The 24357-nt window shown below is 44.6% G+C and overlaps 3 protein-coding genes and 1 long non-coding RNA gene across 8 annotated transcripts in view; 2 read left to right on the top strand and 2 right to left on the bottom strand.

The window, feature by feature from the left end:
• Nucleotides 1-8635, top strand: part of LOC6526751 (cGMP-dependent protein kinase, isozyme 2 forms cD5/T2) — a 30398-nt gene extending 21763 nt beyond the window's left edge. For 2 of the 5 annotated variants that reach the window (XM_015197785.3, XM_015197783.3), the window contains exons 2-8: nucleotides 2866-4239; nucleotides 4371-4590; nucleotides 5985-6221; nucleotides 6291-6440; nucleotides 6820-7439; nucleotides 7506-7695; nucleotides 7758-8635. In XM_015197785.3, coding sequence (XP_015053271.1) covers nucleotides 3111-4239; nucleotides 4371-4590; nucleotides 5985-6221; nucleotides 6291-6440; nucleotides 6820-7439; nucleotides 7506-7695; nucleotides 7758-7923 — 2712 coding nt within the window. In that variant the 5' untranslated portion in view covers nucleotides 2866-3110 and the 3' untranslated portion in view covers nucleotides 7924-8635. Of the gene's footprint in view, nucleotides 1-1169; nucleotides 4240-4370; nucleotides 4591-5984; nucleotides 6222-6290; nucleotides 6441-6819; nucleotides 7440-7505; nucleotides 7696-7757 lie in introns of those variants that run through there. The other 3 variants (XM_015197784.3, XM_002087818.4, XM_039371521.2) reach the window with 2 other exon arrangements.
• A 124-nt stretch (nucleotides 8636-8759) lies between these two features.
• Nucleotides 8760-9544, top strand: LOC6526750 (kappaPI-actitoxin-Avd3d). The gene is made up of 2 exons (XM_002087817.3): nucleotides 8760-9233; nucleotides 9293-9544. The coding sequence occupies exons 1-2, from the start codon at nucleotides 9116-9118 to the stop codon at nucleotides 9466-9468; spliced, it is 294 nt and encodes a 97-aa protein (XP_002087853.1). The 5' UTR covers nucleotides 8760-9115; the 3' UTR covers nucleotides 9469-9544.
• Nucleotides 9234-11452, bottom strand: LOC6526749 (UDP-glucosyltransferase 2). The gene is made up of 3 exons (XM_002087816.3): nucleotides 10212-11452; nucleotides 9890-10106; nucleotides 9234-9833 (listed from the first exon to the last, which is right to left on the bottom strand). Exons 1-3 carry the CDS (start codon nucleotides 11311-11313, stop codon nucleotides 9542-9544), a joined length of 1611 nt encoding a protein of 536 aa, XP_002087852.1. The 5' UTR covers nucleotides 11314-11452; the 3' UTR covers nucleotides 9234-9541.
• A 1645-nt stretch (nucleotides 11453-13097) lies between these two features.
• On the bottom strand, nucleotides 13098-14885 carry LOC120320816. Its single transcript, XR_005560388.1, has 2 exons — nucleotides 14554-14885; nucleotides 13098-14411 (listed from the first exon to the last, which is right to left on the bottom strand). It is a non-coding gene; the product is annotated as an uncharacterized LOC120320816 (long non-coding RNA).
• Nucleotides 14886-24357: the final 9472 nt, after the last annotated feature.

Here is a 24357-nt window from a genome sequence, read left to right as displayed (position 1 = left end):
AGCTTATACATTTGTACATTATTATATGTGTATTGTATATAAGAAAGTGGTTGTTTTCACATTCTCTGGGGCATTCCCCAATGATCTTCAATCTAATCAGTAACGCGAAGGCCATTCAGTGCTGAAAACCCCATAGATCACTTTAGAATCTCGTCTGTTCGATTTATCGCTGTTTTATTATATGGGCAAAATAATGAGAAGGAATAGTGTTTTGCGAAATCGATCTGCCCCGTTTGGCTGATTCTGAATCTTGCTTGACTACAATCTAAATTGTATACACAAAAGATCTTTCGGACCTCTGATCTTGCCTCCCTTTTTTTGTATCCAGTTTGTACAACTTTCTTTATAGCCGTCTTTCATTAGCATAGACAAACAACAAAAGAAACGTCAACTGAGCTATGGCCATAAATGATTATTATGGTGATTTCCTAGCCAATGTGTGCGCCAAAATGCGGTCAAAAACAAAACATGACTAAGCCAATGCCAATTTTGTCTTGCCTTAATTGTCAGCCAAAAGGGCGGACCAAAAAGTAAATTACGAGCTGTCATGCAAAACCGAAAATGACTTGGACTCTCGGACTCGCACTCGATCTCAATCCGTATCCGAATCTGAATCCGAATCCGCTGCCCTTGGCACACAAGTCCAAGTCTGTGACTAACTTCGCCTTAATCGAGGCGAGGCATCCAAAACCCTGCTCTGGAGATCCGTTAACTTCTATAAATAGCTGCTACAGAAAGCCAGGTGGCGGGGCACACTGAAAAAAAACAATAACTTATATAATAACTAAGTACTTTGATTTAAAAGGAGACTCAGTTTCCCTGAGTTCGAAGTAGTTTATTTGAAATAACCATGATTTTGAGTATTTTCCCATGAGCACCGCCAGTTACAAATGGTAATTGGTATTTTCCTACAATTAAGTCGCATGCCAAGTGAATCTGTATTTAAAGATTTTTCGCACAGTGCAAACGCTGTTTAAATTCTTGTTTCCTCCGCTCTGCGATTGTATTCAAATCGGCGAATCAGACACCGGCTGACCTTGCCAACACTCGACATCCAACAACCATTAATACTTGGAGCCAGTCGCTGGGCAAAGTTGCAAAATGTCTGCAGTTTCAATTTGTACACATTTTTTCTCCATTTACTTGTTTCCATTTTGCTGCTTTTTTTGGGGTGTTCAGCTGGGCTTGACGGATTTCCGCATTTTAAAAGCCAGCAAACCTCGACCCCGCTGAACTCGTGGAACTCCAAGCTCCGTAGCTTTCCACACATATTTTTTGGAAAAACTCTGCCATTATAAGAAGGAAATCTCTCTAAAAACGCGCCAAATTCCTTATAAATAGAGTTTTTGTTATTAAAGCAATTTACTGGAATAGTAAATCTCCGCCATGTGTTGTGTGTACGCTCTGTTATCACTTTGAAAAGCCAAGGCACGAGTTGTTTTCACATGGAAAACCACGTAGTGATAACAGCGTTCTCGGGTCTCTCCATTTATCTCGCCCGCTACTCTTACGTAAATAGGTGTCTGTGAGCACGGCAATTTGTTTGCCATTAGCTGCGAGTGTGGTTCAACAACACCAGTGTTTACTGTTTGATTGTTCATATTCAAGGTGCCACAAATGATCTTTGTTAATTGTTTATCTTCGCCGCTCGCACATAATTGTTGTTTGTTTAGTAGTCATCGTTTCCGATTGTGCGTAGTCGTGACAACAGAGCGTTTTTAATTGAATCGCTCTGTTTTGATTGTCTATTTATAAAGCGGGTTCCCTGCACATGTGCTATCATATCATACCATACTTCGTATGGAAATTTATTAGCTTTTAAAGCATTTTTAGGCACAAGTTTGGCATGTGATCTTGCTCTTCTGACGCATTTCTATTTATGATAATGCTAATATAGCAGCTAACACATTATCTTCTTATATTATTGGTCGGCACACCCTGTTCCAAAACATCCAGACTTTCCAATTTACGTTGTCTATTTGGCGCATTGAATATTTACTTAATTAAAATAAATATTTGCCTGAGATCGCCCGCAGATTTCGAGCACTCCCCTAATAACTAATAAGTGAGTCATAAAGATCTCTTGCGTCAGTTTGCCCGATCAATTAGCGTAAATGGAGCCAGATCCAAATGGAAACCACACTCGCAACTAACAACTCCCTTCCAATTCGAAGTCACGCTCCAAATTTTTGGAGCCCAGCACCGCTGGTCACTGGACTTATTTGGGACGCCTCTCTAGGTCGGTCAATACGTCACTTTTGATTGTCCAGACAAGACCGCCTTTATTATTATTGTTTACCTTTGGCAACATGGCCAATTGTCACTTCCCCTTTAACCGCTTTCATTCACAATTGGCTAATTTGTCGATGATTAAGCTTTTGATGCACTCGCAAATAGCAGAGGTGGAAAAAAACGCGAGACTCACTCATTCACACGCTCTTAACAATTGGCCGAAATTAATTTGCAACTCGGCTAAATGCTGTTGTGTATTGCATGGATTGCAAGACTAGTTCGGTGCGTAATTCCCCAAATCCGGTAGGGATTGTGGTTTTCCAAGATATTTAAAATAGGTAATAGGTTGTTTTTTGAAGTAGTTTTCATATTCTGAGCACTGTTTTGGTTTGATTTTATAGTACTATTGTACTGCCCGCCACTGTGCCTTTTGGCCGCTTGTCAAAGTTGGTAGATCAACAGGCCATAAACAAAATCAATCCACAAACGTGAGGCAAGTCGCAAAAAACATGGAAAGTTTACAACACCGTCGTCGACGGCAGAAACACAGCAAGTGAAACACAGCAACTGAAACAGCAAACGTGTGTGGCTTTTGCAATATAAATAACAAATACATTATTGTGATTTTGTTAGCAACATCAGAGGCCTGAAAACCAAACCGTAGACATCGCCATTCCCAGTGACTCTTCAAATATTCCGTGCGCGAAACTGCAGAGCTCTTTGGTTATGCAAAAGACCTCCGAAAATAACAAACAACAGGCACAAAAACATAAACTAAACTCTGGTGTTGGTGTTGGTGCTTTTGCTGGTGGAGTTAAAGACAAACGAATCACGTCGTCGCCGCCGCTGCTGGTCAAGTGAAATTTTTCACTTTCGTAATGAAAATCAAACATTATCCGGGCAAAGCCGTCGATGCGAGTCTCTCGCTGGAGGGCAGCAGTGCCATGGGTGCACTGTACGAAGCCAACTGGCTGAGGGCTGCAAATCAGCCGGCTCCAACGACCACAACGGGCTCCAAATTGAGCAGACAAAGCAGCTCCGCCGGCAGCAGTTTCCTCATCGAGGGCATCTCCGCCCTAAGCAAGTACCAAATGACCCTGGAGAATATCCGGCAGTTGGAGCTGCAGTCACGGGACAAACGCATAGTGAGCACCATCAAGGAGCTGAATGGCTACAGGCCATCGCCACTGCAGCATCATCAGCAGCAGCAGATGCACAACGGTTGGGTGGCCGAGGATCAGGATCAGGAGCAGGTGCACGAACACGATCACGATCACGAAGAGCTGGAAGTCACCTCGCAGGGAAAGCAGAAGTTGGCTAGTAACCAGGAACCACCTGCAGTTAACCACTACGTACTGGATCCCACGGAGAGACCAAGAGTTCCGAGACCGCGGCAACAATTCTCCGTGAAACCGCCGTCCCTGCGTCGCTCCCAAACCATGTCGCAACCGCCCAGTTATGCCACCTTGAGATCGCCACCGAAAGTCAAGGAAAATCTCAGCAACAGTTCCTCCGCCTACTCCACATTCTCCTCGGCTGCAGAGGATTCGCAGGATCAAGTAGTGATCTGCCAGCAGCCACAGAGACTGATGGTTCCGCCACCCAGAGAACCGCCTCCCGAGCCACCTAAAAAAAGGGTCTCGAAACCTCTGAGCAGATCACAAACTTCGGTTCAGCGCTACGCCACGGTTAGAATGCCCAACCAGACCACGTCGTTCAGCAGAAGTGTGGCCAGAACTAGGGACTCCACCGCTTCCCTGCGACGCCTCAGCTTGGAGCAGGCTATTGAAGGACTCAAATTGGAGGGGGAGAAGGCTGTGCGTCAAAAGAGTCCACAAATCTCACCGGCTGCCAGCAGCAATGGCAGCTCCAAGGATCTCAACGGGGAGGGTTTCTGTATACCACGACCCCGCCTCATCGTTCCAGTGCACACATATGCCCGCCGACGCAGGACGGGCAATCTCAAGGAGCAGTCCAGCGGTGGCCAGGAGGAGGAGGCAGAGCAGGGTAAGGGTTGGAAGGGCATTTTATACAGGAACCATTAGGATTTATATTTCTAGTCTTTTATTACAGTAGGATAGGATTTACTATCGAAACATTTAAGATTTACTTAATGAAGATTTATATTTCCTCCCCAGATGGACGCGTGGAGGTTTCCCGCGAGGGCAAGTACCTCTCCACGCTGTCGGGTGCGAAGGTCCTTGGCGAACTGGCGATCCTGTACAACTGCCAGCGAACGGCGACCATCACCGCGATCACCGAGTGCAACCTGTGGGCCATCGAGCGCCAGTGCTTCCAGACCATCATGATGCGAACGGGCCTCATCCGGCAGGCGGAGTACAGCGACTTCCTCAAGAGGTGAGTAGCCCACCTCCTGCTCCGCCTCCTTGGGCACTCCTCTCGAAGATCAGATTGACTTCCCCATTGCCAAACGGCAATTTAATGTGCATTTTAATGAGCCTTCTGAGCCTGCGGCGATTTGTTGGCGAGATGGTGCCGACTGGTTATTTGCAATTTGGGCGTAATTAATGTTCATTTGCACTTAATTATATCAATTCCGCAGTGCAGCTCGTGTATGGTCATTACTCTATCATGGCAAATGTAAAAATCGCTTAGCTTAAGGATTTTTTTTGTAGCTCGCTCGATTTGTGTGTTCAAATCGTGCAAGGTATGGATGGCGAATAAAGTAAGGTAACTTTCACCGCCGGCCGGCCCCATCGACGGCATCTCTTCAGATCGAATGCAGCATTATGGCCATCTCGTCATCGCCATCGCCATTGCCATCGTCATGGTGTTGGGCGTCCATATGACGTGCTGTAGTGGCTCAAACTCAAATGAAAACTCACTTCAGCTAAACACACATCAGGCTGCGGATGCCAACGAACGCATAGAAATTTCTTTCCCAATGCCAGCCGTGTTTTCAACCAGTTTTTTTTTGTTTTTTTTGTTTTGTTTTTGGCCAAGTCTGTGGCGGTTTCCAGTCTCACTTCCATCTCCAGTCGCTCCTGCCTACGGAGTGACCGGCAAATTAATCGCGTTTAATTGGTCGTCCGTAAAAACTGAAAAACTGCTAAAAACCATAATTGAGGCCTCGACCATGCACTCGTTGCCTATTCCAGATTCGAGAAGTAGCGGAAAAAGCAGATTGAAAATGAAAGTGCAATGGGCTGATGATGACGCTGATCAAAGATTCAGATACAGATACTGCAGCTGCAACTGGAACTGCAGCTATAGACTCCAGATACATGTGGGCATTCACTGAAAAAATGCTAGACAGCGGGAAAAAACAGAATGGGAGGAGTTCAGCTTGGATTACGCTGCTCTACAGATAGAGAAAAAGGTTTAGAAATTGTCCTACTTCACTGTAAAGATATAGAAAGGTCTATCACAAACGAAAATGTTTAATAGATAAACTGCAAATTGATTTCTATGAATGCAGCAGAAACCTACGTAGAAACAGTGGCTATGTGGAAGGTAACTTGCTTGTGTTTTTGTTCAGTGTAACAATAAATGATGTGTGCGATGCACATAGAAAAATGCCAGCCGCAGGGAAAACCGTAATGGGAGGAGTTCAGGTGCGACTTTCAGTCTTGAAGATCGATGTAGGTCAACAATAGATTCCCATTACCGTGGAATTCACTTATCTAGATCGAACTTGGCTCGTCCACTAATTACAGCACTTTCTATGGCCTGCAACGGAGATTATCTCGAATGAAACTAACAATTTTTGGTCTTCTTATCGCTACCGCTAGTGTGCCCATCTTCAAAGACCTGGCGGAAGACACGCTCATCAAAATCTCCGATGTCTTGGAGGAGACGCACTACCAGCGCGGCGACTACATTGTGCGCCAGGGCGCCAGAGGCGATACCTTCTTCATCATCTCCAAGGGAAAGGTGCGTGTGACGATCAAGCAGCAGGACACGCAGGAGGAGAAGTTCATACGCATGCTGGGCAAAGGGGATTTCTTTGGGGAGAAGGCTCTTCAGGGGTGAGTTTCATTTCAAAAAGATTACCATATACATATATTCTATAACTAATGTGTATCACATTTATTCAGCGATGATCTGCGCACGGCGAATATTATTTGCGAGTCCGCCGATGGCGTCAGTTGTCTGGTCATCGATCGCGAGACCTTCAATCAGCTGATTTCCAATCTGGACGAGATCAAGCATCGCTACGACGACGAGGGCGCCATGGAACGCAGAAAGTAAGCGAATATTTGAAAAAACAAAACAAAATCACGAATCAAGATAAGCGCAATGAGGAATTAAATCAATCAAAAACAAGGTCAATGAACCACCTCCAAATCAACAAATTTTTGTTGATGGTTTTAAATGTATAATTACCTGATAGTCAAGTGAGGGCAATGCAAAATTACCACATTTAATTTGACTCAAATTAGTAGTTATAGTACGCTTGGCAAGAAGATTGAAAACGAATGGTTGGGTGTAAGGAAGATGACTTAAGCAAAATGTTAGTTTCGCCAAAGTTTTCAAACTAAATGTTTTGTATTGGGTTTGAAGATCTTCAGCTTATCTAGATTATAAACGTTTAAAAACATGAACTAACAACCCATTCACTTGTAGGATCAATGAGGAATTCCGAGACATCAACCTCACAGATCTGCGCGTCATCGCAACCCTTGGAGTTGGAGGCTTCGGTCGCGTAGAGCTGGTCCAAACAAATGGAGATAGCTCCAGGTCCTTCGCCCTCAAGCAGATGAAAAAGTCACAGATTGTGGAAACGCGACAGCAGCAGCACATCATGTCCGAGAAGGAGATCATGGGCGAGGCCAATTGCCAGTTCATCGTGAAGCTGTTCAAGACCTTCAAGGACAAGAAGTACCTGTACATGCTGATGGAGAGCTGTCTGGGCGGCGAACTCTGGACGATTCTGCGGGACAAGGGCAACTTCGACGACAGCACCACCCGCTTCTACACGGCGTGTGTGGTGGAGGCCTTTGATTACCTACACTCGCGTAACATCATCTATCGTGATCTGAAGCCGGAAAACCTGCTGCTCAATGAACGCGGTTATGTGAAGCTGGTGGACTTTGGCTTTGCCAAGAAGCTGCAGACGGGCAGGAAGACCTGGACTTTCTGCGGCACTCCAGAGTACGTGGCTCCCGAGGTGATTCTCAACCGGGGTCATGACATCAGTGCGGATTATTGGTCGCTGGGAGTGCTCATGTTCGAGTTGCTTACTGGTGAGTGTAGGAAACGATTTAAGTATCGCCGTAATGTAAATAAACATTTTATATTGCTTATTCTAGGCACCCCTCCATTCACGGGCTCGGATCCCATGCGCACCTACAACATTATACTTAAGGGTATCGACGCCATCGAATTCCCAAGGAATATCACCCGCAATGCCAGCAACCTGATCAAAAAGCTCTGTCGCGACAATCCCGCCGAGCGATTGGGCTACCAGCGTGGGGGAATCAGTGAGATCCAGAAGCACAAGTAAGATCCATTTCCAAAAGTACATGAAATAGAGACTCATTCGTTAATTATTTCCCGCACAGATGGTTTGATGGCTTCTATTGGTGGGGCCTGCAGAACTGCACCCTGGAGCCGCCCATTAAGCCCGCCGTGAAAAGCGTGGTCGATACCACCAACTTTGATGACTATCCCCCTGATCCAGAGGGTCCGCCACCAGACGATGTCACTGGATGGGACAAGGACTTCTGAGGAGATTCCGAAGCCGTTTCCTAGACGTTGCTCTCTAAACGCTTCTGCTGCGGAAAACTAGAGAAGATGATAGCCAGGGAGGAAAAATTGATCTTAAGTGCGCCATATGTACGCCAAAGCCAACAGCAACAGTCAGCAGCTCGCATCGAAAAGCTGCCCCAAAAAAAAACAAAGAAACGTAGCAGTCGCAAGGCCAAGGGCCGACACAAAAGCACAATCATTCATCGTCGCAGCTCCATTTGAGATTTATAGATACATACGTCTCCGTGATGTTATACCCATGATGTGCAACGCAATGAATTTATTAACGAGTTTATAACTATTATTTTATAATGAGGATATATGTGTCTAGTTCGCATGGAATTGATGTAAATTGTAAGTAGGTCTGTGACTCTGTTTTAGAGCTCTGTTAGCCATGTGCATTGTATAAATTCAGCTATTTGTATCTATTAAATATTTTTAACATAATTATTACACATCATTGTTAATGCATACAAATCGGGTTGCCTTATAGTCTGTAAGATAAACATTTGAAAGCAACATTTGACCAAGATCTTCCGTCACACATTTCTTTAAATTCTATGTGACCTCTCTACTGTCTTTCATTAGTCTTAGCGATCATGTCTATTATTTGTACGAATAACATGCCCTTTTAATTGTCTTTTTTTAAGTAAACCAGTTAGAAATTGAATAAACAAATTGATCCGATAAATCGTTGTAGTTTTACATGTTGACCATTAATTGTAATAGATAAGATATTCAATATTACGACATTCACAGTAAACGTAGTAATTTGTTTAAGTGCAATGTGAAATGAACAGCGCTTTTACATCATGTAAAACAGCGCACTCAACTTGACCTTTTTCAAGGTACTTCCTATATGGGCGCATCTCGGGGCACACGTTTTCACTTAGGAAAAGAGTGCAGTGGAAAATATGCAGTAAGAATAGGAAACGCCGAAATGGAAACGAAGTTGGCCAAAAACGAAACTCAACTACGTGAGGAACGGAAGACGAAAGAAAGCCGAGAAAAATCAGTCAAAATGCCACACAAATTAAATGAGAACATTCTGTCACTGACGTTGGTGCAGATCGCAACGGAAAACTGAAGCGCTGCAATTGGATAACGAAAGTGTAACTGGAGAATCAAGTGGATACATAACATTCAGATATAGATTTATGAACTGAACAGAATGGTTTTGCTTTCGAGCTGGAGGCAACTTTGGCTGCTGTTGCTTTTGGTCGTGGGCCTTTCGTTGGGTCTGCCGAGCCTGGAAAATCAGACGCACGAACAAATAGAACAGATAATTGGTATGTCCTGGATTTATTAAATAATAAGCTAGATTTTAACTAAGTTGTCCTAATTCCAGCCTGCAGACAGCCCAAGGCACCTGGTTTGTGCCGAGGTCGGCAGTTGCGGTATGCCTACAATAGGAACACCGGAAACTGCGAGAGCTTCATCTACACGGGCTGTGCCTCCACTGAGAACAACTTCATGACCTTCGAGGAGTGTCGCAGAGATTGCATGCAGCGTCTGCGCTACTGAAGTCCTCTTAAACGATGCTTAATATATATTTGTTGTTACAGAAATTGTCTAGTCATGCGTAAATTTTAGTAGACTACGATCTCTTGGCCTTCTTGCCAACTTTCTTGTTGGCAGACTTTGCTGGATTCCTTTTGCACAAATAGCATAGGACTACGATCAGTAGAATTAAAGGTGTCAGGATCAGGGCTACACTATCCAGTGAATGGTAGATGAATCCATTGAGTTCTATGCCTGGAGATTGCAGTAGTTTGGCGGCAACTAATCCATTGTTGATGACATGTTCCACAGACCAAATGGCCGATTCCAGCGGCGTCTGCTGGCGTCCATTGAACACCTTGGAGACCTCAAGCGATCGTTGGGCGTAACTGCAAAGAAATATGTTAAAATAACTTCGCTTTTTTGAAAAGCATTTGAAAAGTACCTATTTTTGCGGAGCTCTGTAAGAGCTTTGTTTAGATTTTGTACAGTGATGTCTTGGTAGTCCAACTTGAGACCCATTCCGCGATTTTGCACCGAGAATGCATTGAGGAACTGATCTCCGTAGATTGGGGTGACTAGCAGGGGTTTGCCACAATGCACTGTTTCCGTGGTTCCCAGTAAGCCGCCATGGGCCCAAAACAACTTTACTTTGGGGTGACCTAAAGTGGAAGCGATTTAAGTTACAAATGTAAATAGCTACGACATAACTGGTTTCTTCATAGAATGGGAAACCTGCTTAAGGGAATTTGAAGGTAGTAACTTACACAATAGCGCCAGTTGGGGAGCCCATTTGACGAAGAGAAACTTGGAGGAATCTGCTGCGGGTGTCTCATCCGCCTCCCATTTCCAGATGATCTTCAGTGGCTGGCTCTTTAGCACTTCTAGTATGGCCGACAGTTTATCTGCGTCAATGCTTGAAGCCCGCACCATGGAGCCCCAGCTTATAAAGATCACACCCTCTCCTGATTGATTAAGGAAATTGGCTATATGCTCTGGTAGTTCCTGCTCCGCCTTCTTAGTGATGTGTACTCCTCCGATTTCCACGAATTGCAGTGACTGTGGGCGGCTGCCCATCAGGGAGTAATGTTGGTTGCCGAATACAAAAGCCGTTTGAGTGCGAGCCACCTCATCCACGTCCACTTCCACTCCCAGGTACTTCCGCACCAAGGCGTTATCAGCCCTATTGGAGTGGTACTTGTACAGCAACTTCAGCAACTTGGCCTGAACGAAGTTGAGTAGCCGTTCATGCCAGTTTAGTTGGCCAGCGAATCCCACGAATTCCGACTGTATGAAGGCAGGTGTGTCGGGCAGATCGATGCGATCGTAGTAGTAGGGCATCAGTGCACAGGTACTCAAGCCTATGATTGGCAGCTTCAATAGCTTGGCCAACGCCAGTTGGCAATCGGAGTTGAAGTACTCGGTGAGTAGCAGATCATAGGGCTTATGCTGATGCCGTTCGATGACCCGTTCCACGTGGCCACTAGCGTAGAGGTGCTCACAGCTCTTCTGACCCTCCTCGTGCAGGGCCACATACTCCCGGATGAGAACGCCCAGCGATCTGGTGGGTGTGTGCTCCGTCAGGGGAACCAAGTTGATAGTGGTGCTCGCCTGATCCTCGCCAGGCGCCGATGTCAATAGCTCCTTGTAGTTGGGATAGGCTGCGGCTTGGGGGTTCCGCACGTACGAGATCACCGTGATGTCATGACCACGTTGCGCCAACTCATTCAGTATGGGCATCACCACCTTGAAGTGGCTGAAACCGAAGTGCGGATACACGGCCAGAATATTACCGCCAGTTATCAACTGGGGAAGCCCCAGAAGTCCCAGCAAGACTATTAACACTTCGCTGCGCAACCACGTTCTCATTGTTCCGTAGTTCTCCGCCGACTGAGTTGGTTACCCAACGTTCAGATCCGATAACCTTATCTTCCATTATTATTGTCCAGTTGGATTCTGATGTGATCGTTGTGTTTTGGTTAATCAAAGTGTTTGTTGTGGCTTCTGATTGGAGAGTGCAAGAGCGATGAGTTGCACTTGGAAGCTTCCAACTGGAACTGCTATCGATAGCAATTCATCGATACGGCGCGGGTGACTTAAGTACTTTGTTTTTATATAAAACAGGAATGCCGATGGCCGATGGTTTTGCACAACACTTGAATATGTACTGCTTATAAATTGCCTTTTTGCTCTTATCTTTATATTTAAATAATAATATTCTTCCTTAAAATCTCCTTAGCAGCCCACAAAGTAGAGCCGATCCAATTGGCGAACTTTTCCCATTTTCATAGCATGCTTTTAGGCACACTAGAATTATTTGCTTGCGTTGCCACCAGGTTTTACAGAGCTCAGCATAGGTGGCGCAACTAATGCCGCTCAGATTCAAATGAAAATAATAAGTTCGTAGTTCTAAACGAATAAAGTAGAAAAACCTTTTAAGATTAGGAATAAAAGAAGTTATTACAGGTTGATTTCAAATAGAATTTCTTGAAATTGATGAATGTTAATCGAATTTTCTTTACAGAATTATGACTTACAACTTAATTAATTGTACCCATATTTATGAAAGGCTAGCATTTATGTTCAGGCTTCCAGTATCCATTATGAAATCAAATCAAGTGTCAGCTTGAGTCAACTGTCTCTGTCTCGACGACGATTGCATTGCAAAAGAGCCTCAAGATATTCGACTGGACAATTGAATTGCGATGGCGATGCGGAAATACGCCCTCAAAACACATCGATAATGGACAGTAGTAAGCGTTAATTGAACCGCAAGCGATGTGGAGCGATAATAAATGCAATTGCCATTCGAAATGCAGCCGGGCATCGAAAGAATATCCGCCCAGAGTTACAGATACATTTACACATGCAGATACATTCGCCAGCTGCTGCAGCTGGCTGTCTGTCAAGTGCACTTTGCACTTTGAGCTGCGGTCGTCGGTCGCTGGATTTTGGATTTGGATTTGGATTTTGACTCGGGTTTGGGTTTGTGCTTGGACACTGGGATCTGTGGCTGGTCTGGTCGCGTCCAAGTGACATGCCCGCAAGATTAGTGGCGGTAATTTGAAGTGCCTGGCTCTGCCCAGAAATGCACTCGAAGAAAAGTCCCTAGGGATTTCCAAGGCGACAGATGAAAATGTATCTTAGATGAAATGTATCTTTGAAGGAAGTGTTCAGTTTACTTATATATTTGTCTTGGCCCGATTTATTATGAAGTATTTCACTCATATTTGGTTAAACCTTTGATAGAAATGTGTCCTAAAATATTTAAAAAAAACTCCCAAATTTCAGAACATACAATTTAGAAAATAAATCTTTCAAGTGTTTCAAATTTTTGAGGAAGCAAGATGGATTGGCTTGCAGCCTTAATTGGATTGGAGTCGTTCGATGATGGCTCGTTGGGAAAATTGAAGGGGAATCCGAGTGAATGGGAGTGGGTGGCTGGGAGGGGGGGAGTAGAGTAGTTGGAGTGGCTCCACACCAGCTAATGGGAGTGGGCGTTGTATCGACCCACTTCCCAGGCCATTGCGATGCCGATTGGCTCTGGGGCGAATCACTCTCTCCCACACTTGATAGCAGCCAGTTAGCGTGCTAAGTGTTTTTTCTCGGTAAGTGTTCGTCTTTTATTTTTTCGTTACTCGATAAAAAGTGTGTTAAATTTTACAAAGGCAAATTGTATTTCGACAAAGCGGGGCAATTAAAAACGAACATTCCTGCCGATAAGTAGGTGCCCATGGGACCAATTATATTTCAATGTGGAGCTGGTGGCTCTGGTTCTGGTTGTTGTGCTCTGGTGCTCTGGTGCTGGTTCTGTTGATTCTGGTGGCTGTGAGTGGCTTCGATCGGTAGTTTCGCCCCCATTATAAGCCCAGCTTGCTGATATTGCGTTGTTTCTGTTGCTGATGCCATCGGAGAATGGGTTCCGAAATCTGGGCAGCTCGAGGGGTCAAATACACATGGGAAACGCCTACACGCTTTTGGGCACTTCTGGTCTTGGTCTTATCGCGAGCCTGGTTTCAGTGGATCGATTCCAAGGTTCCCAAGGCCTTCTACTCCCTAGTTTTGACACATGAATCATTTCGTCTTATCTGAGTTAAAAGTTTTTAGTTTTCCCTTTTTCAAAATGAGCCAATTTCTAATTCAACTTCCTCTCTTTTGAGAAAGGTTACTTTGCGTCACTTCCGAAACCAGCTGACGTCAGTTACAGACTTCCCCCGAAATGTTTTTCATTTTCAAAATGAGTATTACAATAAAGTTAGAAATAGCGAATTTCTAATTCAACTTCCTCACTTTTGAGAAAGGTTACTTTGCGTCACTTCTGAAACCAGCTGACGTCAGTTACAGACTTCCCCCGAAATGTTTATCATTTTTAGTATTACAATAAAATTAGAAATAGCGAATTTTTAATTCAACTTCCTTACTTTTGAGAAAGGTTATTTTGCGACATTCTCGAAAGCAGCTGACGTCAGTTACATATGTTCTTCCCCCAAAATGTTCTATTCCCGATCCAAGTTAGCACTCTAGTGACGCAATTCAGAAAACACGCGCCCCCATTGTCCAGCTTTAATAGTCGGCTATTTGGAGCGAGGTCCTTTTTATGGGTGGACCCTCTCCGCAGGACTTAATTAGAGCGCTGTTTGCACAGATTTCAGCATTTCAGTTATACAGCATTCACCATTTGAGCATTTCGCATTTCGGATTTCGCAGTTATGATCCAATTTGGCTCGTTTAAGGACACACGCCCCGGCTCATTTGTTTGCCCATTTGTCTGGCTGTTTACTTCGATTGTCGCCCGAGCATCGATGGCCAGGATTAGTAGGCAATCAAAGGAGGACACATCAGGAGGACATGTGTGCCCAGCGGGCGTCGTTCGGCAGACAGCTGCCAAGATTGGGAACCGGGAGTAGATCCTACTGGGGTCCAGCTGGGGTGATCCAATTAACGTCCGGTCAAAGGCAAACAGTACACTAGGAAATTGAAATGAGTATAAATTGGGATGCGCTTAAAATGCTTATGTACTAATGAGCTATGAAAGTTAATGAACTACGAGCTCTTTACTTCTTGGGTATAAGTAGTTTTAGTAGTAAGAAGACAGGTTGTAACAGATACCTAGTGCTTTTTTCTGTCAGTGCACACCTTTCCCTAGCAACTAATCGAACTCGTGCCTCCGGACAATGACGGGTAGCTATCTGCTGGACAGAGCAACTGGGCAGAAGGAAGAGGAGGAGTAGGCAGACTGACAGCAGATAACTGGCCAATCTCGAGTCCGAAATGCAGTTGCAGTGGCGGTCACTTGGAGCTGCAGTTTCCTGTCCCCCGTCGAGTGCCGAATGTTGAATGTCGAATGCCGAATGCCGAGGGGCGCATTAAGGTGAACTGCACGAGCTACTTGAATTGGTTTCTGGTATTTGGTCATTGGGCTTGGATCGCTTCGATTCGGTTTGGGGAATTTGGGTACGTGCACCTGAAGCCAACTGCCACTTGTGGGAGCCACTCGATGGATTTTTAGCTGATATAAGCTGGCAGACAATCGGTGATAGCTTATCGGGGGGTTTGACTTGAAGGAGCTCTTCTGGTCGGGAGCTTAACTGCAACAAACATGCAGACGGGAGCTTAACTGCAACTTGTCTATTTCTTCAAGGGTTGCGATTGCGTTTGCACACGATAAGCAGCCATTTGAATGGGATGTAATCAAAGTTTTGCACTAGACGATAGATGATAGATTGTAAACTTCAAGAGAGCTATGAATGATTGAAATTGAAGAAATTAGGGAATAATTGCTGTAAGGAACAAGCTATTTTAGAACTCAGTACCTAGTGCCCTTTGACAAGGCCACGTTAAGTACCAATTTTCATTTCGCGTCGCCTTGGCAAGTGTTAAAATAACTTGATTCGTGCGCCGAAAATTCAGGGAAATCGACAATGGATCTGTTTGTCCATTACTTGATTCCGCATCCCAAATTCCAGGCGTACGCCTCTAAAAAGGAAGTCCAGAGTGGCCGAGGGGAAGGGCGTGTGCGCAATGCAAACAAATGGAGAGGTGCGCACGCGCAATCCTCGAGTGCAGTTTTTGGTAGGAGCGAGGGAGGGAGGGGAGATGGCCGAAAGGGCACTGGGCATTCGGCGTGTTTTACACGTGAATTACGACGACAAAAAGGCCAATAAAACGGGCAAACAGGCAACATGCAAACAGGCAAAAGCGAAGTGAAGGTGAAGCTGTTGCCGTTGCTGAAAAAGCAGAAGTTTGTCCTTCCGCCAGTTACAATATCTCATAGTTTGCGTATCTGTAGCTGCGCCTTCACCACGCGACGCGTTTTATGGCCTTTGTGCGCATTCGTGGAAACTATTCAATTGATTCGAAATTGCTGCAATATAAACGCAGTGCTGCCGATCGGATCTTTACGTATCTTAGGTAGAGCCATGTTTTCAGGATCGGTATAGGAATTGGGATCGGTATCGGGATATATACATATCTGCGCTTTGGTTGCTCAGGGACGCGCGTGTGTTTTACAAGTCCCTGGGTGGGTATGGAAGTATTGGAAGTATCGGAAAGTGTGGCGAAATGCCTGGCAATTTGTTTACGGCCCGGGGACAAAAGTCAGCCGAAGGTTGAGAAATCGAAGACCCAATGATGTTGCAATTATTGAACCTTCTGTATTTTCAAATTTCCATCATTAATAACACAGGCGGGGACCAAGGTGAAACATGGTTTCAGTTCAGTTCAGTTCGGTTCAGTTCGGATCGCATCGCATCGTATCGGACGACTTGCTGTGACCATTAGCGAGTTTCGGCGGAATACGCGTGAATATATCTGCTAACAAAGCGCGACTCGAGCGCATCAATTGAAGGTGAAGGAAGGAAATTTCAGGAATGCCTAAGGAAACGCCGCAGGTAGCCATCCTCGTGTCCCGCGTCCACGGAACCCATGGAACTCCGTGAAACCCCTGAAACCCCTGGAACCCCGCGACTCAACTTGAGCATTAACGGTCCCAGCGAGGAGCCGGTGCTAGCATAAAGATCACCCATAATTATTCATCTTGGGTGGGGTTCCGCATCGCAGCACCCTGTTCCCAGTGCCCGTGAGCTCAGTGCCCTGATCCGTAGATCCGTGAAAAACTGAAGAAACGCAGAATCTTCGCCTTGGGACCGCTCACTGTGTTTGTCAACGCAGATGCTAATCACAGCATTAGTCGCAGAGATTCCACTTCAGAGGACTCCTTGGGCTTCCTTGGCATTCGCTATGCCAGTTCGGAAACCCAAAACTCTGATGGTTGGGCTAACCTCGTACCACCAGTGACCAGCGGCGACTCAAGGCCACTGGCGTATAATTGCAATTGGATGGATGGGATGTCCAGTTCCACGGATAAAGTTGTCCCCGAGTATTTGGCAAACAGATAATTATTTGTAACTAGTTAGCAGCGGGACCTGCAGAAAATAACCTGCTGGATATCCATGATGCGTTGCAGGATGTGTGTGGTCCAAGGTGACGGAGCGGGCAGTCTGGGGTTAACCGTGGACCCGAGTTCGATTAGTTGGTCACCTAATGGAGAGATTTGCAGGCTGCTCTTTGGGTCTCAAATTGAGACATTAACGCAGGGCGAAGGTTAAAGGATTGTCAATAATTGGAATGATTCGAAAGTAAAGACATGCCATTTGATTACTTTAAGTGGCTTACAATATTAGGCGAAGAATGTTTTGGCTTCGAATATAAGAGATAAATATTGAGCAAGTAGTAAAATGTGGATGAATAGATAGTGAGAACTGGCATAAACAAACCTCTGGGTTTTTCGTTTAAAGATACATTTGGTACTCAAGTTTTTAACGATTCCGACTGGCACTCCCGGGAATCGATGGCCGCGATATCTGAAACTTGCCGCTTCGAGTTTAGTGGCATCGATGTTTTGTGACAACCACAAGAGTGCATAACACAACATGGCTCCTTTCGCCTGGCCGCCTGTCAAAACGAAACCAAACAAAACCGAGCTGATAAGCAGGTTTTGGAATTTTTAAGGAGTGTGGTAGTTCGGTAGTAGTGGGCCAGGACCCAGAGCTGCAGCTCCACGGGCAGCCACTTGAGTGGTGCAACTATTTACTACCGTATTCGAATCTCCAGATTCCACGAACCGGGCATTAGCCTTAAGTAGTCGTAAAAATGCAACTGCAAAACCCGGCACTCCCCCACTTGAGATGCAAATGGAAATGCGATTATGGACCACACACACACACGGAGAGGCTATCGGTTCGGTTGGCCATCCAGCGATTTGACCAATAAATTTCAAATACTTAGTTGGAAATGGAAGCACTTGGTGTGCAGTGCCTGAAAGTCTCTGCCACATGAATACAATGTCGACAATTAGTCTCAGGGAAAATGTAAACAAACTTGGGGGTGTGGTGGAGAGTTTTTCAGAAATTGAAATTCCGCATCGGGTTACGGGTTACGGGCTATGGGTTAAGGGGTATGTGTTACGGGGTATGGGTTACCGGCTATGGCCCACGAACTGGAGATCTGCTTTCTCCGCTACAGATCATTGGGAATTTTTTCATAATTTATGTATAGCGCCGCACTGTAAACAGTGCTCTAATAGCCGGATCGAAATAACCAACAACGCATGTAATCGGAGCAAACAAACACTTGACACTCCCGCAAGTGGCGCTGAAGGATCGCAATTGGGATCGGGATCAGAGGATCAGGATCAGAGGATCAGGATCAGAGGATCGAAGGATCCCTGTCCTGGAGGATGCCGCATCTGGCATGGAGCCGTGTTTTTTGTGGGTCGCACATGTTTTGGCATCATAAATCACAGAGTGTCAGGGGTGCGACCTTTCGTGTTGTTCCAAACGCATTTTCACACTTTTCGTCGCCCCGTAATTTGAATACTTTACGAGGCGAGATCTTCGCTGGAAATCATCGAAAAGCGAGAAGCATTATTAATTACACACTTGTCTTGGATTACATGGCCAGCGATGTGGGGCCAAAGTGTGTCGATTCAGTCACCATGATTATCTATCAATGGGTGGCCACTGGCCATCATCCCAGATTCCGATCGCCAGATCAAAGGGTCTGTCTCTCGCCCTTCATCAATACTTTCCGTAATGAGACGTGGCTCACTACGAAGCGCGAACACTCTCCCCGGGTGTTTTTGGGCTAATTGAAAAGATCGATCGCCAAGTGAGGCCATTGATGCCATTTCAATTAGTCCTCTGTGCTGGCAGCCCAGTTGATCCCCAGCTGAACTCTAGCAATTCCATTATTAATTAATCAAAGCCTCGTTTCGAAAGGAAAACAGTCTTAACCCTAGGTGGGCTGAAGAAAGATCCAAATGAATGGCACTTCAGTTCAATAAACATAATAATGATTATGAAAAATACATGATGTAGTAGATGATAATAAAATTATAATATTTAATATGCTGTAAAATTTTTGTTAAAAACATTGAAATAATTTACAAATTGTAAATCTCATTTCTGCTCATGCCTTGCTACTTTTCCAAATATATTACAAATTGCTTATCCAATTTCTGCCCATCCCTCGCTACTTTTCCGAATTTTCCCCACACCATTAGCCCGTTGAAGCCCAACCTTTGCCACCCACTCGATCAACTCCCTCAGTGGGTTAATTCGGGGCGCGCATTTTGATTGGCGGTCGGCGGTTTACTTTTGGGGGCTGCCGGCAGAGAGGCCATCGAAATGGGTGCCCAACCACCGAACCACCAAACCACCAAACCACCGAAGCACTGAACCACCGGATAAGTGAACCACCATATCCAGCGAGCCATCCGCCATATTGCTAAATCACAAACGCAAATAAAGCATAAAAGGAAAATAAATGGAAAAGGAGGGAAACAGCCGGCGAAATATGAAAGTCGCCCGATGTTTATGACAAGCGCGGCGGCTAAAATCAAAGTCACTGCCTGGTCACCCGTCTCTTTCTGCCGCCTCGCCCCATCTCCCTCGCTCCCGTTGCCAGTGGGCCATCGTAAAGGTGTTGTCGCCCCTTGTGCCGTTTTTTTTTTTTGTATTTTATTATTAGATTTCTACCAACTCATTCTGTTTTTGCGACATTTTCGTGGCCCTTATCAAAATACGGGTTTGGCTCCGACTCCGTTTATTACCATACGGCAAACAGCGACGCAATCGCGGTGGGGCTATGATGGGGCTGTGGTGGGGGTGGCACTGGAATGGGGATGGCATGGGGATGGGATGATACCATCAACTGCCGCCCGATCGATAAGCCAGCCAGGGAACGAGGTGCTTTCAGGTAGCTGACAGCCCACAAAGCGCCGCTATCGAAATCGATGGGGGAGGAGTTTCGCCAGGTGAGTCACAATTCGGGTGGAAATCAATTAACTTTTTAAAAGAATATACCAAATTAATATATATTTATTAACTACTCTTTAAGTCCTTGTACAATTAATCGTACTTCTTTAAGGACTTTAAGCAAACATATGTATGTTTTTAGATATGACAAAACTTATACCAAAAGATACACTATTTATTTGTGTAATTATTTATATGAGTAACACTTCCACTACTACATTGAACTTCGGCTTACACTTGTGTGCTAATCATATGCCAAACCAGCCCGTGAAAGGATTAATCTAATTATTTTGACAAATACGGTAAAGGATTGCTCTTGCGGGGAGTTGCTCACCAAAAACCGAAGTCAGCCCTAAGCCCGTTGGATTCGCTACAGGAAATCGTGGGTTTGTTGTGGGGGAGTTGCCTTGCGCAGCACTAATATGACCAGAGAAGTCAACTGCCCTCCGGATCAATCTAATTATTTTGCCAAATAAAGTGCAACCCTTCTCCGGGATCAACCCTTCCTGCATTCGCTACACCCAAATTTGTGAGACAAGGACGCGCACAGGGAATGTGCAAATGCTCGAAGGATACTCGATTCCAAGTTCACTAATCCCTTAGCTACTCCTTTTGTCCGCGATACTGGGCTCTTCCAGGTACGATGGTCGTGCGTGAGCTAGGGAATATCTGCAGATATATAGGTACCTCGTTTTGGGAAGGAGTAAAAGTGCGACGCGCCCACCGCAATGCGAAAGACAATGGCGCACCGAAGCCAAAGTCCAGTTCAGGGTAACGTTTAGGGTTAGGTTTTCTAGGATCCTGGTTTTACGATGGCATCCTGGCTGCCTGGCTACCTGGTTGCCAGCAACTCACCCGTCCACACCCCTTTAATTACGCTGGTAAAGGGTACACCCCTTTTTCCGTACGAACGACGAGCGTTTTGGTTTTGGTCGCGGCATCGACATCTTAGGGCCAGGATATGCATGTCCTTGGGTTTACGATTCGCGGAGTCGCGGGCGTGACGCGTTTATGGTGTGTTTAGATACTTTTCGCAAGCAATTCAAATCGCAACAATGCCGCGTGCACCCGTCTTTTCGTCTTTTTCGTTTTCGGCAGCCTTGACTTCTGCACATCCATCCATCCCTTCGCCTTTCGCCTTTGGCCGGGAAAGAGATCCCAGATCCCAATAGATTTACCTAATTATCAGGCGAATCCCAAGGACTTGAACAATTTTAGCGACTTTTTGGCGTTTTGCCGTGGAAATCGAGGTTGCGAAATGGTTGTTGTTGCCCACTTCGCTGGAAGCATTTCCAATAACTGAAATTGTTTTTTCCTTCAACTCATCGCAGTGGCTACAGTTGGTCTGTTTTCGCCATGAAATTGCAAATTGCCTTTGAGCGAAGCCTTGAACCGAGGCTTTTGGCCCTCTGCCATCTTGACTGGATGCCTGAGAAAATTGTGCTGCATTTTACCCCTTCTCCATCTGGGGAAATTATATAAAATTGTTTCTAGAGAAAGAAAATGGCGTACTGAAATCTGCAATGCTTAAAATTACAAACTGAACACAATAAATTCAAGAAATAGGAGTTTATATCATTAAGTTCCCCATAGACATATTATTCTTATCTGTAACTTAAATATTTGATTTCAAACTGTAATCAAATTCACCATAAACATTTGATTTCAATCTGTGACTTTTTGTTGAAGGAATTCTAGTCATAAAAGTCAGTTCCTAACTACTATAACTTCCTCGAATGCACAAAAATCAGCGATGACTTCTTTCAGTAGCCCAAGGAAGTTCGATTCGGAGGAAAAACTTGTAGATATTCCTGCAAGTAAAGGTCACCAAGTCGAGATTCCCAAAAAATGCGCCTACTTCATTTGCCACGGCTAAAATAAAAAGTGATTTTGGTGGAACAGCGAAACCCCTGGCATATGGCCCACTAAAAAGTCATTTTACAATTATTGCCTATGACTTCGCGACATTTGCGTTGCTGACATTTCTGCTCTAAAAAATCTAATTTTATTCGTGGAAACACGAAAAAATACCATAAAATATGCACGGCAATGGTCCAAAAAAAATGAGCAGACAATGAAAGCAATGAAAAAACAAGAAGAACATTGCTAAAAACCGGGTCAGAGATCCGGAGATGCGAGAGTCAAGAACCAAGGGTCTTAGTCTTCTGCGAAGTGGCTTTTGGGCGTTTTTATGATGCCAAAGAAGCGACTAAGTAAGTTGTCATTTTCGTTTTATGATGATTTTGTGATTTTTTGCTCTCGTTGTTATATTTTTTACGCTCTACATTTTTGTACTTCGATTTTCCGATTTTATTTTTTTTTTTTCGCAGCGCAGGAGGGCAGGACCTCTGCAAACAATGGCAGGCTACTAATGTCGAGCAGGCCGAGAGTTTTATAGTTTTTTATGACTTTATGGCCGAGCCAATGACTTCTTTATTGGTGCAGGTCCTTGGCCCATAGCACCAACGACTCTCAGGTCTTTCCCAATTATTTTTTATGGCCATCGTTCCTGCTTTCCGCATCCCACGATGCGACTTTGGTTTCCGTTTCCGAGTGCCGGAGGATCTCTCGCGCGTCTTCCACATGCAAATAGTGGACATAGACATGTGTTTCCCCCGGGAGAGAGGGCTAATCCTTTTGGCCAGGCCATGTGTTGACAGGCGCAACAACACAACACAACACAACACGAGAATAGTAACAATATTAGTAACGACAACAAATGGATGGGATGGATGGATATAGCAGGAAGTCAGCCAGTGCGATGCCATATATCATGTGCTGGGAAATATTCGGCCTGTGTCTTTCATGTGTCTCCACTCCGCTTGCTGTTTATCTATTTATTTATTTATTTGCCTTTGTACACTTATGACATGATGTTAATTACCGCTCGCGACTCCACAGGCCGAAAGGCCAGGTTACTGGGTACTTGGTACTGGGTACTGAAAGGGTGGGCGGAGTTCAACGGGCCAGTCACTTTGAAATGGAAAAGTTCGCCGACTGTTTGCCAACTGTCAACAGCGGCGACAATTGCCAAACGCCGAGGTTAAAGCTGTCAGACACTGACAAACCGACGGCACATCCGATCTGATGTTGAAACGGATCGAAAATTGAAAATCTACAGAATGCCAGACACACGCACTCTGGGAAAAAACGTCCTGCGGCAGGACCTTCGGCTATTGATTCAGCCTGCTTGTTCTTTTGACTCTGCGCCGCTTGGGAAAGTTTGTACTAAATGTTGTGTAAATATTGCTTAATTTAATCCAACCCAAAGTCAATCCTGCCAAGCAGCGCTTGTGACGAAGTGTGTCGCAATGGGCTTAGTCTCAAGATCCTAGGATCCTAAGTCCGTTTATGGGTAAAACCAGTCAATGGGAATGTTTCTTGTTTTGCCAAGTGAAAGGATTAGTCGCAGATCCATTGCGGAAATGCTTCTACAGGAAAGTCGACAAGTCAAAGTCATGGGAATGTACGGCATTCGGAAGCAGGATAATAGGATATGCATTATACATGTTTTGTCGGTATTGGGAAATATATTACAGTTTGCGGAAAATCCAACCGATGAATAGGACTTAATTTGGAAGCATGTATATAACATGTGAAATTTTAAGATATTTGTTAATTAGGAAAATTCCCTTGTTAACATATGAGTGGTACTTATTCTTACTATGAACAATTTCTTTTGCATTTTAACTGATTTATGAAAAATACGCCTTATTTGTAGTGCCTTAAATATAGCAAGACTTAGCAAGCTTTTTTAGTTAGGGCAAATACATAAATTAAAAACCTAGTGATTAGATATGTTTTCAACTCAAACTAATCTTTATCAATAATCCCTTGTTTGTGCTATAAATATAACTATTTCTCGTTTCCCAGCAGCTTGCTTCGAAATAGGTTAAGAAAATTGTTCATAAAGTGCACCTGCTTGCCTAGAGTCAATTACAAATTATTAAATAATTATCCAAGTGAGCAGCATGAAGCATTTCGAATGAGGAACTCATTAAAGATGATTTGACAAGCCCGAGTACGATGCCAACTGAAAACGGTGAAAGTTCACCACGGTAAAAAAATAACAACTAAAATCTATTTTTTAAAACCTTTTAAAATAAATACCATACTAGGAAAACCATTTAATAAAACTAGAAAATAAATGGAGGTGTTTAAAAGGCATACTTAAAACTAACCAATTCAGTACTACTATATATTTTTAATGAAGTCCTTTAATGGCATTACCATTACCTCAAATTCGTCGCTCATTCGCTGTAAAATATGTGCGGCATATCCTGCCGGAAACCCTTTTAAAAACCAATCAATTTTCGCTACAAACGGCCATTTCCACCCACTCGAAACTTTTATCGCCATCGCTTTGAAGCGGCTAATTGAATTCCAGATTAAAGTGTAAAGCGAAATGTGCGGGGGAATAAACAAAACGAAAAAACTGATTTGTATTGCAAATTAAAATTTAAGTGAAAACGAATCAGGCGCAAACACAAACAGGTAGATTACAATATCCTGCGGCGCAGACAGCACGACATTAAAAAGGCACGAGGACGAGCGAGTGCTGGCGGGGAATGGGCATGGGTATGGCAATGGAGGTGGC

The sequence above is a fragment of the Drosophila yakuba genome, chromosome 2L (assembly GCF_016746365.2).
Source record: "Drosophila yakuba strain Tai18E2 chromosome 2L, Prin_Dyak_Tai18E2_2.1, whole genome shotgun sequence".
Taxonomy (NCBI): domain Eukaryota; kingdom Metazoa; phylum Arthropoda; class Insecta; order Diptera; family Drosophilidae; genus Drosophila; species Drosophila yakuba.
Note: the sequence above shows the minus strand (reverse complement) of the source record. Positions and strands in the feature narration are given on the sequence as shown.